At 35.4% G+C, this 18478-nt stretch overlaps 1 protein-coding gene across 7 annotated transcripts in view; it reads right to left on the bottom strand.

Moving 5' to 3' along the window:
• Positions 1-18478, bottom strand: part of FAM114A2 (family with sequence similarity 114 member A2) — a 33906-nt gene that overhangs the window by 9586 nt on the left and 5842 nt on the right. For all 7 annotated transcript variants that reach the window (XM_074212557.1, XM_074212558.1, XM_074212555.1 and 4 more), the window contains exons 5-11: positions 17337-17446; positions 12039-12173; positions 11347-11505; positions 9881-10004; positions 7638-7717; positions 2488-2670; positions 1994-2133 (exon numbers count right to left, since the gene is read on the bottom strand). In XM_074212557.1, coding sequence (XP_074068658.1) covers positions 1994-2133; positions 2488-2670; positions 7638-7717; positions 9881-10004; positions 11347-11505; positions 12039-12173; positions 17337-17446 — 931 coding nt within the window. The remainder of the gene's footprint in view (positions 1-1993; positions 2134-2487; positions 2671-7637; positions 7718-9880; positions 10005-11346; positions 11506-12038; positions 12174-17336; positions 17447-18478) is intronic.

Here is an 18478-nt window from a genome sequence, read left to right as displayed (position 1 = left end):
AGGAGACTAGGAATTCTCCAAGGCAAAGAAGAGAAGGAAGAACAAGCTAGGCATGGGGGACAGGCTATGAAAAGGCACTGAGGAAGGAGATGGAATACCATGTACATGGAAGAGTACGTTAGCCAGGCTGACAGGAACATCATGTGACAGAAGGGAAGTAATGTGGAATCAAACTGAGAAGATAAGTTGAAGACAGGCTATAAAAGGTTTTAGATGTCAAAGTAGTTTATGAACATACTTATACATGTTGTTTTCCTTTGTAGAACTATAAGCTCCCTGAAAGTTTAATCTGTTTGTATTTAAATTCCCATCACCCTGCAGAGTCTGGCAACCTGTTCAGAGTTTAACAAAGGCTTGCTGATTGACTAACTAATGGATGGAATCATACTCTCCTATTAGAATGTATGGTACATGAAACAAAGTGTGCCTTTCCTTAACTTTTTTTCCCCAGTACCTAAGTAAAGTGCTCTGCACAAAGTAGGCAGATAAGTATGTCTGTTTAATTGAATTATATTGAAATTAATTTAATGGAACTGTGCAGCTTTATGCACTAGTGGAATCTTGGAACACATTAACAAAAAGAAACCAAAAAATCATACTTAAGTACCACATCTAAATCCTTTTGGCAATAAGGTTTTCATAAACATGGACCAATGACACTCGGTGCTTAACAAAGTTCCTGGCAATTAAGAGGCATTTTAATACCTGTTTATTGACTGACTGATGCCACACTGTGGGGAAAAGAACTATGAGAAGGAAGTCTGGCTCTCTCTGCTAAGGACTCTTTTCTAGCATGGTAGGCAGCTAGACTGGCCAATGACTGAGCTCCTTTAGCCAACTTTAGTCATGTAGCTCAAGTTGTTCCAGAGGTCAGAAGTACTGTAATAAATTATCTGACTTTCAAATGATCTATGACTTTAGCAATGCTGATACTCCTTCCATGGACATAGATCCTACCTACTAGAGTAGTATCTAAAAGAAATTTAACACTTGAAAGCCCACTGGAATAATTCTGGGATCCTCTACACCTAATCAGCTAGACTAGTCCTTGATTCACCAATGAGCCCATTTCCAATTCACTGACATAGCACTGAAAGTCCAGAATCACATCCACACTATGTTATTTTTTGTCCTTCATTCTTTTTTTTTAGGTTTTTTTGCAAGGCAAATGGGTTAAGTGACTTGCTGAAGGTCACACAGCCAGGTATTTATTAAGTGTCTGAGGTCAGATTTGAACTCAGATACTCCTGAGTCCAGGGCCAGTGCTCTGTCCACTGTGCCACCTAGCCGCCCTTTGTCCATTCTTGAAGAGGATCGTGACATCAAGAAGGAGATGTCATAACATACAAGTGAAATGGATTTAAGTGAGACAGGGCTATGCAAAGTCACCAGCTTCACTCTCTCCTCCAGGGACATAATGGGTCCATTAGCAAGATATAGATCAGGATGACTGGGGATGGCCCCCTCCACACTGTGATGAACTACATCAAGAAAGGTCTCTGGTAGAGGAGAGCAGCAGTACAATGACTTACTTAGGAGATATTCCAATGAATACATAAATATCTTCATAATTATTTTTTAACAACTAGTCACTTTTTATCTTGTGCCTAAATAAACTCACACTTTTTTATTTTTAAATAGCTTTACTTCTTGGAATTTGGATTTTTATAGTATTTTTGCATACTTTGTAAAAATAATTATATTGTCAGAGAAATATCTTGAATAGAGCAAACTTTGCCAGCACAAAGTAATTACAGATCTTCATTTGTCCTTTACTTTTGGAATGACTCTATCCTGGATTGTGGCTTCACACAAAGAAACAAATTTACCTATTAAATGAGCCCCAAATTAAGTTTAATTCAAATAATCAGAGTAGGTGTGAACAGAATATGTATTTCAAGTTGTAGGAAGGAGCTAAGGAAGAACTAATGACTGATAATGATTCACACTTGATAATAGACTTGATTTTACAAAGAATATTCATTATACTTACTGGGAAAGGGTTTTGCTTCTCTTTAGAGCAGTTATTTCCTCTCTTTGACCATGTAGAATCAATGCTGCTGTTTTATGGAACATTTCAATGGAGTAGGCTGTCAGCTCTGCCAGACTTTGGATGGCAAATGCATGAATATTCTGGGAGACAAAGAAAACCTTTGATTTTCCATAAGTAGGTAATTTTTTCCAAAAAACATCATCTATCTTTTTTACCCTACGGTGAACAATTTGATATCCAACATCCTGAAACCCAATAGACAACTGGACAGAAAACAACAGGATGCCTGAGCAGAAAAGAATCTTAAAATATAATATGGAAGAGGTCAAGAGAAGAAGTTAGGCTAAAACCTTCATTTCTTATCTGATGACATTCACCAAAGTCACATAACTAATAAACAAAGTAAATTGCTACTTCTGAATGCAAAGCTGAGTACAGTACCACTTACATTTCAAACATATATGAAATGGGTTCTTTTCTGCCTTATTATTTACCTCAATTGTTTTTTTATCTTCTTGCTCTGAATTCTCCAGCTCTACCTGCTTTCTTTCTTCTTTTTCTTCTTCTTCTTCTTCTTCTTCTTCTTCTTCTTCTTCTTCTTCTTCTTCTTCTTCTCCTCCCTCTGTTAAAGGTTTGGAGTTAGACATTCTTATCCACTCATGAATGGTATTTCTTGCCTAAATACATATTAAAAAACAAAAGATAAATGCTCATCAAACCAATAAGGCCTTGAGTAATTAAGTTTGCTACCCCAGGAAAGGAACAAACTGATATGCATAAAACAAAGGGGTTAAATTCAATGATCTCTGATGTTCCTCTTTCAGTTCTAAATGATTATATAAAGCCACAAAGAAAATCCACACCATGTCTATAACATGTTTTTATAGGCAATATGCACTGGCATAAAGTCACCACCTTGCAATAAAAACTGTGGTCAAAAAACCTGAAGCAAGACAAATGATTATCAACTTTCTCATAATATTAATGCCACCTGGTGGCTTAGCATAGTATTGTCTGTTATTGACAATTGAAGAGAAATTCCTTCTAAATCCTAAAATTTGAATGACCTTAGAGTTTTTCTAGTCCAAATTATCTAGCCTAATCTCTCATAAATGAGGAAACTAAAACACAGGAATGTGAAGTGATTTGCATAAGGTCCCACAGGAAGTTAAATAGCAGTCTTGACACCAGTTTTTATAACATTTCTCTAATGTTCTATGTATTATATAAATATATGACCTCTTGTATAATCTGTACATAAGAACAATTAGTACTAAGTTTAGAGACAGGAACTGCACATGTCATTTCACTGAAATAGAAAGGTTTCCAGTTTAAAAGGTCCCTCCACCTGATAAAAGTCCACAAGTACTTTTATCAGTTAGTCAACAAGCATTTTTTGAATATTGGCCTTGGGTCAGGTACTATACCAAGCACTGAGGAAACAAAAAAATGCCAAAACTAGTCCTAGTCCTCAAGAAGCATACATTCTAATGAAAAAGATCACATGTGGACATTAACAACTGAGGGCACTGGGAAAGTATTCCTGCAGAAGCTAGGATTTGAGCCAAGTCTTAAAGGAAGTCAGGAAAAATAAAAGGCATGAATAAGGTGGCAGGGCATTCCAGTGCAAAGGCCCAATGGAGGTAGAAGATGGAGCACTATGTCTGTCTAACTGTAAATAAGTTTGTGCAGTTGTATGAAGAGATCAAAGAGGGGAATAATGTAAAAGAAAGCTGGAAATGGAGGAAGGGGAGAGATGATGAAAAGTTTTAAAAGACACACAGAGGAGTTTACATTTGATCCTGTGGTACTGTAATAGGGAATCAATAGACTTCACTGAGCAAAGAGGATAGAGGGAGGTAGAGAACAGAGTACAATCAGACTCTTATGCTTTAGAAAAATAATGATAACAGCTGAGTGAGGATGGAATGGAGTGGGGAGAGACTTGAGGAAGAGAGTACAGGGAGAAGGTTCCTGAAATAGCCTAGGCATGGGGGGATGAAAGCAGGAAATGAATGGTGATGATGATGATAGTAATAATGTTTATGTAGCGCTTTCTATGTGGTAGTCACAGTGCTAAGTGCTTTGTAATGACTTTCCTTTGATCCTCCACACAACTGTGGGAGGTAGGTGCTAATGTTATCTCCATTTTATAGAATTGGAAATGGAAGTAAACATAGATTCCAGGGATTAATTGTCCAAGTCTCTGAGGATATAAATTCAGATTTTGCTTATCTCCTGGGCCACCAAGCTGAAGTAGAGTTATGCTGAATGGAAAGAAGGTGGATGGAGAAAAGAAATACTGTGAAGACAGAATAAATCTTAAAACTTAATTTCTCAAAAGAACAACAACAAAGAGTTCCCTTTTAAAAATGCATCACTGTTTACCTTAAGTACTTTACTCACAAAATGAAGTACTGAGTTAATACATTGTCATCCCCACTCTTTGGAGGCTAAGGGAGTGTCAGTGCCTGATCTCAAACCCAGACCTTCTGGTTCCATCTTCATCCTATTCTGTTGTTTCCAAAACAGTTTAATGAAACAATAAGTTGTTGTGCCCAGGGGCAGCTAGGTGATGTAGTAGATAAAGCACCGGCCTTGGAGTCAGGAGTACCTGGGTTCAAATCCAGTCTCAGACACTTAATAATTACCTAGCTGTGTGGCCTTGGGTAAGCCACTTAACCCCATCTGCCTTGAAAAAACCTAAAAAAAAAGTTGTGCCCAGTTCCTGAGTTCTTTTTCTAACCTTTTGAAAAGAGAACAAAACTATCATAAAATATAAGGAGGGTGTAAAGAAGCCTGACCTACCTGTGGCTCCTGTGGACTATGATGGTTCTTACAAGGACAGACCACAGATGTCCAAGTGCCAAAGAGAACTGGACTGTCTGCCATATTGAACATACTATAGTTTGAGGACTCCTGTCATAAACTATTTAGTTATGTGTTAAGTACAATAAAAATATGCCTTCTGTATTATTATTATTATCATTATTATTATTATTAACTCTGAATTCAGATTAAAGGACCTCCAAAACCTAAAACTACAAAGGCAGGCTCCTTAGCTATTAACTCTAAAAACCAACAATTAGATAAGACCTTGCTATTAAGCCAACAATGATGATGATGAGGAAGACAAGCCCATTTATACAGGGCTTTAGTTTGCAAAACACTTGGCATATGTTACTTCATTTGAACCTCACAACAATTCTATGAGGTAAGTGCTCTCATTATCCCCATTTTTGAGATGAGAAGTTAAACATATATGACATGCCTAAGGTCACATAGATAGTAAATATCTATGTTGGAATCCAAACTCAGGTCTTCCTGACTCTCAGTCTAATGTTCTATCTACTGTAGTGCTACCATTCAACAAAAAAAAATTATTTATATAGCAATCCAAAGTTTTCAAAGCATTTTCATCTCATTTATGCTTTCCAATCATTCTTTGGAGTAGATATTACTGGGTATTATCAACCTCAGATTACAGATGACAAGATAAGAGACCCAAAGAAGTGACCTTCCCACATTCAGAACAGGTCATAAGTAGACCATCCTAATTCCAGTTCAAGTCCAGTCTTCTGCACTTTAGACATGTTGTGTATAGTAATAATAATAGCAATAAAAGCTAACATTTATATAGCAACTTAAGGTTTATGAAGCACTTTATCTATATAACCTCATTTATTCTTACCCTGTAAGGTAGGTATCATCATCATCATCATCATCATCATCACCATTACCATCATGGCTACTTTACAGATGAAGAAACTGATGCTGGGAAAGGTTAAGTGATTTGCCCAGTATCACATGACAAGTATGTATCTGAAAGAGGATTTGAACTCAAGTGTGTTGCCTCTAAATTTAGTTCTCTAAGCATTACTCCACACTGCCTCTACTATAATAATCCCTGACAATTGCATGTTGCTCTATACTTTCCTTTTTCTCCTTTTCTTTGGAGACTATTTCATTCACCTGGGCTAGAAGTATATGTGGCCACTCCCAGACCTGAACCCACTGCTCATCACAGGAGCCTGAACAGTCTCTGCTTTGAATCATAGGCTGGTTCTCCTTCCTTAGGCAGGCTGATGGCTCCCTATACCCAGGACTTATCATTTTTGCTGTTGGACTTAGTGTAGACACCTGATGGGCTTTTTAGCTCATTGCAGTTCAGAACTCCAGAGCTCAATTCCAGAAGCAAAAATTGCAGGAGTATATCTTCAAAGATCTATACTTTTCAAAGTTTTTTTCATACATATTATCTCCTTCGATCCTTACATTTCTCAAAGACAGAAGATGTAGATTATTATATTTAATTTATAATGTTGTCCTTCATTCTCAAAGAAATCCATGACATCAGGGAGGTGATGCCATGACAAGCACATGAATTGGATTTTAGTGAAGGGGTGCTGTGCTGAATCATCAGTCTCACTTTTTCCTCCAGAGCCATCTGGGTCCAGTGGTCAGATATGAATCAGGATGGTTAGCAATGGCCCTGGATGCAAGACAATCAGGGTTAAGTGACTTGCCCAAGGTCAACACAGCTAGTTTGAAGAGTCTGAAACCACATTCGAACTCAGGTCCTCCTGACACCAAGATCAGTGCTCTCTCCACTGTACCACCTAGCTGCCACATATAAATTTATTTTATAGCTGAGAAAGCAACCTCAAAGAAGTATTCAATCATCTTCATTTTATAGATAAAAACTGAGTTTCACAGAGGCAAAGAAATCTACCAGAGGTCATACAAATTATCCAATCATTTTACTTATAAATAGCAGAGCAAGGACATAAATCTAAGTTCCCCTAAAAATGATGCTTCCCACTCCAGTGCTCTTTCCACTGATAAAGGCTCCTACTTTTTTTAGAGAAATGTGTTACTCTAGAATGCCTTCTAGGTCCTTTGATTAGGCAGAATCTAGTCCTAATGCTGATTATTAATAACCAGCAAAAAACAACTTACTGAAAGCAGCTCTTGCTATATATTTGAGAAGGTGGCTCAAGGATTGGATGCTTGGAATGCTAGCTTCATTTTAATTTTAAATGTCTTGGTGGGGTTTTTTAAGTAAATATGCTTTTGAATGAAAATAATAATACTTGGACTATCAAAGAGATAGTGTGAACAAAGAACTGGCCTTTGAGACTGAAAGAGCATAGTATGAATCTTATCTCAGACATATACTAGAAATGCAACCTTGGGCAAATCATATAACCTTGCAGTTAACTCTGTAAGTCAGATGCTGCAGAGAAGAGACTGACCTGAATTGGTAAAGATAATTTGTTCATCTGAGAGTTGCTATGCCAATGAAATAACAGGTGAAATCCCTATCTCCTTAACACTGGATTGGCTACTTTATAGGATTGTGGTGAAAAAAAAGCATTACATAAATGTGAAGTAACAGAAGAAATAATAAGGATAACAAACCCACATTTATTAAGTGGCCACTATATTTGGTGCACTATGCTAAGCAGTGGGAGAATAAAAAGAAAAATATTATGGTATCTATAAGAGTGGAAACAAAATAAAAGAATAAACTTTTAATCTTTGTGATATGTACACCAGGAGTTTAGAATTATCTATCCAAAATCTTTGTATGTCTGTCCTACTCAGACTTAGAAAAAATAATTGCCAGGATGAAGTGACTCACTTTGGTCAGTTTGTCGGGTCTGGCAGAAACATGCAGCTGGGAAAACAGCCCTGTTATCTCTGTGGTGAAATCTTCATCTTCTGAAAGATAATCAATGACAAAGAACACACTATAAAGAGCAAAGTCAGCAATAAGTAGCATACAGCTTGCCCAAGATATGCAAAGTGTGTGAAGCCTAGAGGGCATTGTACAGTCACTACTCCTATAAATGGAGAATGTGCTCCCTCCAAAGCTTTGCAAACTCTAATATGTAATCAGAACCACCACAAAGGACCACACCAAGAATTACAAAACAGAATTGCAAAACAGAAAAAAGTCACCTGAAGAGCATATTCCTCTCTGCCCATACAAAAGTCATTTATCTTTCAAAGTCCTTCTTTGATCTCCTTTAGTACTATCAGTCTACTCCAGTGTTTCCCAGACTAATTTGGTCATGGGACACTTTAAGGTTTGAAATATATTGGCAAAACCTATGATGCTGTTTCAAGGGACATGGAAAAACTAATATAGAGAGAAATTTTGGAGCAAAGAAAGGAAATCATAAGAGGTAAAATGGTAAAGTGTTGAATTTTAAATTAAGAGGACCTACATCCAAATCCCACATATGCTGCTGGTAATCTGCAGGACCATGCACCTCTGCATATACAAATGGACTAGATAACCTTGAAAAGTAACTTCTACCTTTAAATGTATGATTTATATAATCCAAGTCCTGGTTTCTTTCATGACACTGCATTGTTTTCCCTGATATCAAGGATTAGGGAATGGGATTGAGGAAGTTAATGGAAGCTGAAGCCTAAAAAAATAGTGTGGCCTGTGGTCCCCAAGACCTCAGTGTTATTTCTCTACCCCCACTCACATGATAAATATTTTGTAGGGGAGGGGTCCATAAACATCACAATGGAATTTTCAATTGAAGTTTATCACAAAAATCCCAGATCTACCCTTTCAGACACCTGATTGCTGGTAGACAGGAAAGAGAGCTAATTAGAGATACAAATCCAGCACATCTGTTTAGAAAATTCCTTTTAATCACCTTGAAGAGTGTTTAAAGATTACAGTTTCTGATTACTTATGCAAGGGTAAATGTTGGCTAGATAAAACATATATTGCTAATGGCATCCTATACCGATAACTGAAATGAAGTTTATAAAAAACTGGGGATTATCACAGTGTGGTTAATATCAACGAAGTTACTAAATTTAGGAAACAAATCAGATTTAGGTGTACCCTACCCAACCATTTAAAAATAAATCTTCATTAATTCCCACAAGCTACCTCAATAATAATGAACCTCTTGTAAATTTGTATTCAAAATAACTGCTTTCTAATCACATCAATTATGATCATATATTTTTATATATTTATATTTTTTATATATTTATATATTTTTATATACAGCAACACAATCATCTTGAGTTCACTTATCAGGCACCAAGAACTTCACAGAAAAACCTCTAGGTAGCTAAAATAGAGTTGAATATACTTTATGTGTAGCCGAGATCTTTTAGTTACTTCAATTTACCATATTTTAGTTCACCAGAATCTGAGTAAGAAGTGACAACAGAGTCTCTGAAAAAGGATCTACAAACCTCAAATTTTTGTGGTGGTAAAATAAAATGTAAGAATGTAGTACACTGTTATACAACAAGTAGATGTTTTTAAAATGCTTATTAAGTTGAATACGACATGTTTACAAGAAGCCTGTCTAAAGCAAGAGGCAGTAGAGTTTAGTGCAAAGAGCGATAATATTAAGACCCTGAATATGCAAAGCTAGGATCCAGATCCTGATCCCACAACAACCCTACCAAAAGTACAATCAATAAAATATAATCTGAACAGTCAGTTAGTATTGTGTTCTGACATCCTATCTATAACTTTAAGCAACAACAAAAATTCATAGGAAAGTGCAAAGGGAAATAATGTATGCACTTCAGAATGGTCATCCATGGAACTCTGATAATATTAGTTTCAAGGTCTGAATTTTCACAAACTTAATTTAATCAGTTCATATCAGAGCTGAAGAGTTGAATGATATTAACTAAACTCATCAAAGACTGACTGATAAACCAGAATGTCAACTTGCTAAACAACAGCAGGAAATATAGTTTCTTTGTAGGGATCAGAGAGAATACTTAACCTAGAGTAGATGAGAGAAACTTCAGTGCTTTAGAATTCTGAGTCCTGATTCTCTCATGGTAATTATACTTAAGTATCAAATAATAAGTGAATTTACACATTACCCTTTTTTTCATCTTCCTCTTCATCACTGAACTCTGCTAATGAAAAAGCTTCTTTGAGTTGCTCCAAATCCAGTTTTAGATTCTCTAATTCTTCACCAGACAGAGAGTTAGTGAGGGATTTTACCTGGTTACAAACAAGATATTCATAAAATACACACGAATATAAAAGTAATTGAAAGTAGATAAAGAATTCCAGTGAAGTCCTTACCGATAAGAAAATTTTGCTGATAAGGAAAGTATTATATAACCATTTTACAGATTAAGGGATTAAAGATCAACTTTACAGTAACAGTAATAGCACTTTGGTCAATAATAGTAGTTTAGGGATGGAAGTTAATTGGTTCCTTCATATAAATAACATATATAAACATTTGTTTATCAGTATTAGATTATATGCAATAAATCCAAATATGTGGTAAATCCAAATTATAACCTACATCAGAGATGTCTAGAAAATTGTTAGTGCCTAATGACTGTTTTAAACATACATATGAAATAATATCAAGTCAATTAATTACAAACAAAACAGTTCATTTTATGGAAACAGCAGATCAAGGTATAGGAAAAATTAACAGTAGAACTATTCCCCAAGCTAGTAAGAGACAACAATTTACTTTCTTATTTCAAGTATAAGGTTCAAATGTTGTTCTGCACATTTTCAATGGTTGTCCTTCAAGAGTGGAATTTTCTTCCTTCTTGCCTCTGATTCTTGGCTTCTTTTAAGCCTAAGCAAAAATTCTGTTTTGCACAAGAAAGCCTTTCTCAGTTCCCTTTAATACTTATACCTTCTTCTCTGTGATCATATCTATATATATCTTGTTCATACATAGATGTGTGCATGCTTCCTCTCCCCATTGGATTGAGTTTCCTAAGGGCAAAAACTGTTTTTGATCTTTTGTATCTCAAATGTTTAACACAGTGTCTGGCATCTAGTAAGTGGCTGTTACTTACTGACATAACGAAAGGAATCTAGAGCCTCCATCCTTGAAATGCCTTCTCATCCTACTTGAAGACTGGCTTACCAGTGTGATCTCTCTTCAAACAAAAGCTACATGTTCTTTCAAAACTTGACAAATCCAAAACCTGAATGTAGCAATTTCTAGTCAAGCTTTGCCTGACTTTTATTCAAACTGCCTTAGTCCTGCCACTCCCACAGTAAGAGTCAAGAGTGATCGTAACATTTTCTATAGGTCCCAACAATTCTTTTTTTCTTTCTTCCTTATTATGGGTAAGTTGGACTGTCCATAGAGTATGGAGGTGTTGCAATTTGCATTGATAGAAGGTACATCACACAGAAAAAGTCATAGAGTATTCTAAAAAAAAGTCATTGGAGTATCAAAGTAATTTGTATAATTATTTTTCAGTTTATACTATCTAATCCCCCCCCCCCCGGGCTTCAAATAGACTTCATTTAAGGAGTGAGTTACCAGACTTTGGAAGGTACAATAATCAAACTATCATGTTACCTTCAATTCACTCTCTCGTGAAAGCATCTCCAAAGCTTCTAGATGTGAAAGACCTTGAAATTCATCAAAGAGTAATCCATAATGAGCTTTCTTGTCAGTATCCATGGTAACCTCATTGGCTGTCCTCAATTCTTCCTTATCTTTTGCCTCTCGCAAAACCTGAGCAATGTAAGAGACCTCATAATTTATCTAGTCTAACTCCATCTTCCCTCCCCCAATAGGAAATAGAATCTTAGATTTAGAGTTGGAAGGGACCTTAACAGGTCATCTAGTCCAATCTCTACATTTTATAGATGAAGTGCCTAGAGAGGTTAAGTGACTTGCCCAAGGTCACATGAATATTAAGTGTACTATATGAATACCACCAGTTAAAGCATCATAAAAACATAAATTATCACTAGCTCATTTTTCTATTTTATTCACTAGTATATTAAGAATAAATTCATTTGTTATTAGAAAGTGAGCACTTTACATGAATTACATGAATCAGTGCTAAGAGTATCCACACTAATGAAATCAGAAATATTTTTCAAGTACTAAAGATTGCAACTGTTTTGGTGTTCTGGAGAAACAGCTATGGAAAACATGTCAAAAAAAAAAGAAAATATAGAAAGAACTTAAGATTCTTGTCATAGGCACCAATATGGATCATAGTGGGAAGAGAAAACATGGCAGTTAAGAAGATATGGTACCTGAGATAAAGTAGAATTTCGGTTCATTAAGCCCTTGGTTCTTTTAAATCCAGGATCACCTTCAGCTATCACATCCATTGTCTTTTTACCAATGAATTCCAAAGCATCTAAACCTCCACTAATAACACTCTTTCCCTGGAAAAAAAAAAAAGTACAAATCTCAGTATGGCATTAGGAAAATGAATATGTATCTACTAATTGTATAAATGCAAACAAAATCTATCTACATCAAGTAATGATGTCATGATTCTTTTACAAGACTTATTTAAATGCTAAAATCAATATAATGATGATAACCATGAAAAAACCAGCTCAAATTTCTACAATGCATTTATTATTCACAGTACCTTGCTCACAATCTTCCTACTAAGTACTACAAAGAAGAGATGAAGAAAATGAGTTTCAGGGAATGATGGGAGGAAGGGAGGCATGATATGGCCAAAACTCAAAGCTAATAAGCTAACAAAAAAGCTGGTATGTAACAGAGTTTTCCAAAACAAAATCTGTACTACACCCCAAGTATGGATATCTTAAAGAATTATTCTTACCCATGTTTCTTAAAAAAAAAAGCAATTATATGGGTAGTTAGGTCAAAATAATGGCGCAGCAAGAAACAGTGCAGCCAAGTTTCTATCCACAAAACTCCTCCCCAAAATCTAGAAAATATACCAGACTAAATTCTCTGAGAAATCCAAAAAGTGCAATAGTAGGTTTTGTATCCAAACAGGGTGGGAGACAGTGAGAGGTCTACTAACAATAGATCAGTAGGGACTGGGTAGGAACAGTAATATTCCAAGGTACGTGGAGCACTGCAGTATCCAGGGGAGAAGTAGTACATCAGGCAAAAGGAGGCTCCAGAGTCACACCAGAGCAAACTCACTCCACGTCCTGAGACAAGTACCAATAGACAGATTTATTGCCCACTTTCCAGTTCTGAGCCTCAGATCCAAGGCAAATAGAGAAAGGAATGTAAACATACAAGTGATGTTCTTGAGTAACATGGCCCTGTACAGTGTAGTGAGAAAGAAGGAAGTTAAGATGCCAACAGCAATCCCACATTGCCTTGCAAAAACCAAAAAAAAAAAAAAAAAAAGCCAACAGGAATAGTGATATGGCTCAGACCCCAGGAGTAAAAGGGATCTCAATTCTAGCATCAAGCTTGGCTTGCTGAGGACAAGGAACCCCAGAAAAATGGGTCACTGCAGTTCTGTCTCTCTAAACCAACAGAACTCCCTAGCTGACTGATGATAGCTAAGTCTGTCAGTAGTCTACTACTGCTCTGACCAAAAATCAAGTTGAGAATGTGCAGACCTCAGACAGGGGGGTAGCAATCAGATTTTACCCTGAATCAGACCACCCTGGGAACAATGAAAGCCTGAAGGTCCCTAGTCTGAGCTATATCTGAGATCCTGTAACAACAAACAGCCAAGGAAGCAGCTATAGGACCAAATCCAGAAGTGTGGCAGAATCCAATTCTAACAGAATCTTAACTCAGGAAGTAGCCTGGAATGATGAGCCTTGAAAATTAAAAACAAAACCAATATAAAAATTTATTACAGAGGCAGAGATGTGTAAGACACAAATAGTGAAGAAAAGAATGAGTCCAGAACATCTATAAGTAAATAAATAGATAAAAACACAGCCTGAGTACAAACTCAACTAGAATTCCTGGAGTAGATGAAGTAAGAATTTATAAGAGTTAAAAAAAAATTTAATGAATAAAATAAAGACACTTGAAAAAACTGGAAAAGAAATAGAAACAAAATTAATAGTTTGACACAAGAGGTACAAAACTTTGTTCAATTTGAATGCATTAGATAGAAGGCAATGACTATGAGATAAAAAATATTAAAATAAAATCAAAATATTGGGAAAATAGGAAAAAAATTAAAGTATCACAGAAAAGATAATTGGCCTGAAAAACTGATCAAGGATCAATCAAGAATCAATAAACTACCTGAATACTATATCCAAAAAAGAAGCTTATCTCTTTCAAGAAGTCTAAAAGAAAATTGCCCAAATCTTAGAATCAGAGAGCAAAATGGAAATACAAAGAATTTGCCAGTCACTTTCTAAAAGAAACCTGAAAATATAAATTCCTAGAAACATCATCAAAATCCAATTTCCAGGTCAAAGAAAAAGTACTTCAAGCAGGTAAAAAAAAAAACGCAAGAGCTTTTACTGAAGACCCAAAGTCAGGATCACACAAGATTTAGTAGCCACCCCCCCCCAAAAAAATACTTAAACTAAATATTCCAGGAGGCAAAGGATATGGACTAATGGCCAATAATAACTCTTCATAGCAATACTGAATATATGAGACACAAAATGATTCTTTATTGAAACAGAAGGCATTTATTTCTTTCTTTCTTTCTTTCTTTTTTTTTAAGGATTTTGCAAGGCAAATGGGGTTAAGTGGCTTGCCCAAGGCCACACAGCTAGGTAATTATTAAGTGTCTGAGGTTACATTTGAACTCAGGTTCTCCTGACTCCAGGGCTGGTGCTTTATCCACTGCACACCTAGCCACCCCTACAGAGGGCATTTCTAATGAAAAGAAAACAGCTGCATAGAAAATGAATTTCAAACAAAGGAATAAAGAGAATCATAAAAAAGTTAACATGAAAAAAATTATAATGGACTAAGCAAAGAAAACTGCTTACATTCAATAAGGGGGAGATGATACATTTGTCCTCTGAACTCTCTTCATCAGGAATCCCAGAGAGAGTCTAATTAAAATAGGCCTAGGAGTGGTTCTGATATATCTCAATGATCTTAAGAAAATAATAGGGGTGGCTGGGTGGTGCAGTGGATAGAGCACCGGCTTTGGAGTCAGGAGTACCTGAGTTAAAATCTGGCCTCAGACACTTAATTACCTGGCTGTGTGGCCTTGGGCAAGCCACTTAATCCCATTTGCCTTGCAAAAAACTAAAAAAAAAAAATCATGGAAAGAGGGGGGAAGAAGAATATATATGGAGGATTATCTCTCACATAATTAGGATGCACAAGTAGATATTTATTAAAAAGAGGGAATTGGGGAAGAGCTTAAAATTCAACCCCATTTTCATCTGACCTGATTAAAAGAAGGTATAATACACACACACACACAGGCTCATAAAGAGAAAGAGAGACAGACACACACATACACACATAGAGTTTAGTATAGAAATATTTCTGGAAATGTTTTTCTAAAATTTTTCTGAAAATAAGAAAGAAAAAGAGGGAAGGATGAAGGTAGATTCAGAGGTCTAAGCAAATAAACTCTAAAAGTACAAAAAAATTAAAGTTCTTTTGAGGTAGCAAAGAATGAGAATGGTGGGATAGGGGTGGGGAAGAGAATATTAATTAGAAAATGTATAAACAAGTATTTAAATATGATGAAATACTATTGCATTGGAAAAAATTAAGAAAAGATGGTGTCAGAGAAACATGCTGAATGAAGTGATAGAAACAATTTACACAATGCCAGCAACATGGTAAAGACAAACAACTTTTTTCTTTTATCTTTTTTGTTATATTTTAAGTTCTAAATTGTCTCCTTCCTTCCCTACTGCAAACCAAGAAGATCACCATTTGAGACAGATTTATAAATATATGTGTAAGAAGATATTATCCATATCTCTACTTATCACTTCTTTCTCTGGAGGTGGAAAGCAGCTTCCTTTAAAAGTCCTTATGGTTGAGCTGAGTACAGTATTCAGAATAATTTGGTTATTCACAGACTGAACAGCATTCTCTAAACAATATTGCTTTTACTATTTACAATGTTCTTTTGGCTCTGCTCACTTTACTTTTCATTATTTCATACAAGATTTTCTATGTTTTTCTAAAATCAACCAGTTTATCATTTCTTATAGCACAGTAGTATTCCCCTCACAATCATAATCTACAACTTGTTTCACCATTCCCCAAAGGATGAGCTTCCCCTCAATGTCTAGGTCTTTGCTTTCACAAAAAGAGCTGCTTAAAGAAACACTTCTAACATATTGACATAGACCACTTATCAAGAATATTGAACTGTAATCAAAAGTGAGTTTGTGGTAATATACAAAATATTATATAATAGGAAAAAGTCTCACACATGTGCAAGGTTTAAGTTCAAGAGGACTGTCATTTACAAGGATTATATAATCTTTCTAGGTCAGCTTTCTAGAATCTGTTTTCTTATCTGTGAAAAAAGGATAATACTTTATCGACTTATCATATGGGGTTGTTATGAGGACTATAAATATGTGTCTATAATTATCCCTATCAAATATCTAAATTATTTTCAATTCTCACCATTATGAATGTCATTGCTATGAACATATATATAGATATCTTCTTTTTCTATTTCCCTATTTCTATTTCTTTTAGGTTATCCTTATATGTTATGTTCCTCAAAAAATTACTGGTTGAAAAGCATATAAAGCTTTATAACTTGTTACATGTGAATGATGTTTTTAAGAAATAAGGTCTACTTACAAATTTTAAAAACTCCAAACATTAAAAATGTTAAATTTCTTGCCTTCACACTATTTCTGGCCATCTCTATCACAACTTTTTCTTTTTCTTTTTTTTACTTTCATTTTGTACAAATGTTTTTTTACATTAATAAAATATTCTTCTTTAAGAGTAAACAAAAGAACAACTTTTTCTTAGAGATGTTTTTAACCCAGACTTAAATTAAGTCATAACATATAATCTATAGTGTAGAATGTCATAAACATAAATAGTATGATTAACCATAGTTTTAAAACAAAAAGGTAAAATGGGGGCAGCTAGTTGGCACAGTAGAACCTGGAGTCAGAAGACCTCAGACACTGGAACTCACTCAATATCACTGCTTTGCCAAAAAAAAAAAGAACAAAAAGGTGAAAATGCTAGAGTTTAGGGGCGGCTAGGTGGAGCAGTGGATAAAGCACTGGCCCTGGAGTCAGGAGTACCTGGGTTCAAATCCGGTCTCAGACACTTAATAATTACCTAGCTGTGTGGCCTTGGGCAAGCCACTTAACTCCATTTGCCTTGCAAAAAAAAAAAACCTAAAAAAAAATGCTAGAGTTTTCAAAATAATAACTGACATTTTAATAATGCTTTAATCTTTACAAATCTTTATCCTTACAGTAACTCTATGTAGGAGTTAGCACAATCATTATTATCCCAATTTACACAGATGAACAAAGTAGGTTCAGAAAGATTAAGCTGGTAAGCATTAGAACTTGGCATAAAGCCTAGATTTCCTAGACAAGTCCATCCCTTTTCTTCTACTTAACATTACATCTTATATGAAGGATGAAGGAAGCACACACTTTCATACTCACCGTACTCTGTACTGCTGTAGAAATAGTTGAGAATACACCAAGAGCTGTGCCCATTGGTGAAGTATTATCATCCTCTTTATTGATGTTCCTTGTTTTGACATTACTCTCTCCTATATTTTATAAGGAGAAAAATGTTGCATAAAATGAAACTGCATAAATATCAAAAACCTTTTTTAAAGGTCTTTTAGCAGTTATCAAGTTTAACCATCTAACTTTACAGATAATAAAAATGAAATTCAGAGCATAATACTGATTTGCCCTAGATCACACAACTAGGATGTGGCAGAAGAAAGACTTGAACCCAGAACATAATAGATATTTAATGAAATTTTACTGAACTGAACCCAGGTATTCCAATTCCAAGTTCAGTATTTTTTTCCACTTTATGTATTACTAACTAGATAGAAAGCTTTATAAGAGCAACCTCATTCACTCAATCACAAGCAAATTGATTTATTTACTATGTAAAGTTCTGGGGATTAAAAAAAGGGGGTAAAAACAATTCTTGATCTCAAATTCAAATGGAAAAGACAATAAAACCATAAATCTGTCCAAATAAACTAAGTATAGAATAGATAGAAGGTAGCTTTGGAGAAGGAGAGGAATGAGGAAAAGCCTTCTGCTGGAGGTGCCAACTGATCTAAATCTTAAAGGGAGCCAGGGATCTAAAAAGGAGTAAGTGAGAAGAGAGTACATTCCAGGCACAGAAGAGAGTTAAGAGTAAAATGCCCAGAGACGGAGAGATCATTAGGAACAGATAGGCCAGTAGAGTTGGACTAAAAAGTATAATGAGAGGGTTAATGTGTTAAAAAAAATAACTGAAAGGTAAAAAGGGGCTATGGTGAAGGGCTTTAGAAGACAAAGAGAGGAATTTGCATTTGATCCTTGAGGGAAGAGGGAGCAAGTAGAGGAGGTGACATGGTCAGACCTACATTTAAGAAAAAAAAAATTGGGGAACTGAGTCTAAAGATGAATTGGAGTGGAGAGAGAGATGAAGCAGGAAGTACAATTATAAGGCAATTGTAATAAGTCAGGCAAGAACTAATAATCACTCGAACTAAAATGGTAGTTGTTGGTGGAAGGATATGCAAGAAATGTTACAAAGGGAGAAATTACACAGTTTGGTAACTTACTATGCAATG

The sequence above is a fragment of the Macrotis lagotis genome, chromosome 1 (assembly GCF_037893015.1).
Source record: "Macrotis lagotis isolate mMagLag1 chromosome 1, bilby.v1.9.chrom.fasta, whole genome shotgun sequence".
In the NCBI taxonomy this organism is placed as follows: domain Eukaryota; kingdom Metazoa; phylum Chordata; class Mammalia; order Peramelemorphia; family Peramelidae; genus Macrotis; species Macrotis lagotis.
The sequence above is the reverse complement of the archived record's forward strand: the minus strand, read 5'-3'. Positions and strand labels throughout refer to the sequence as shown.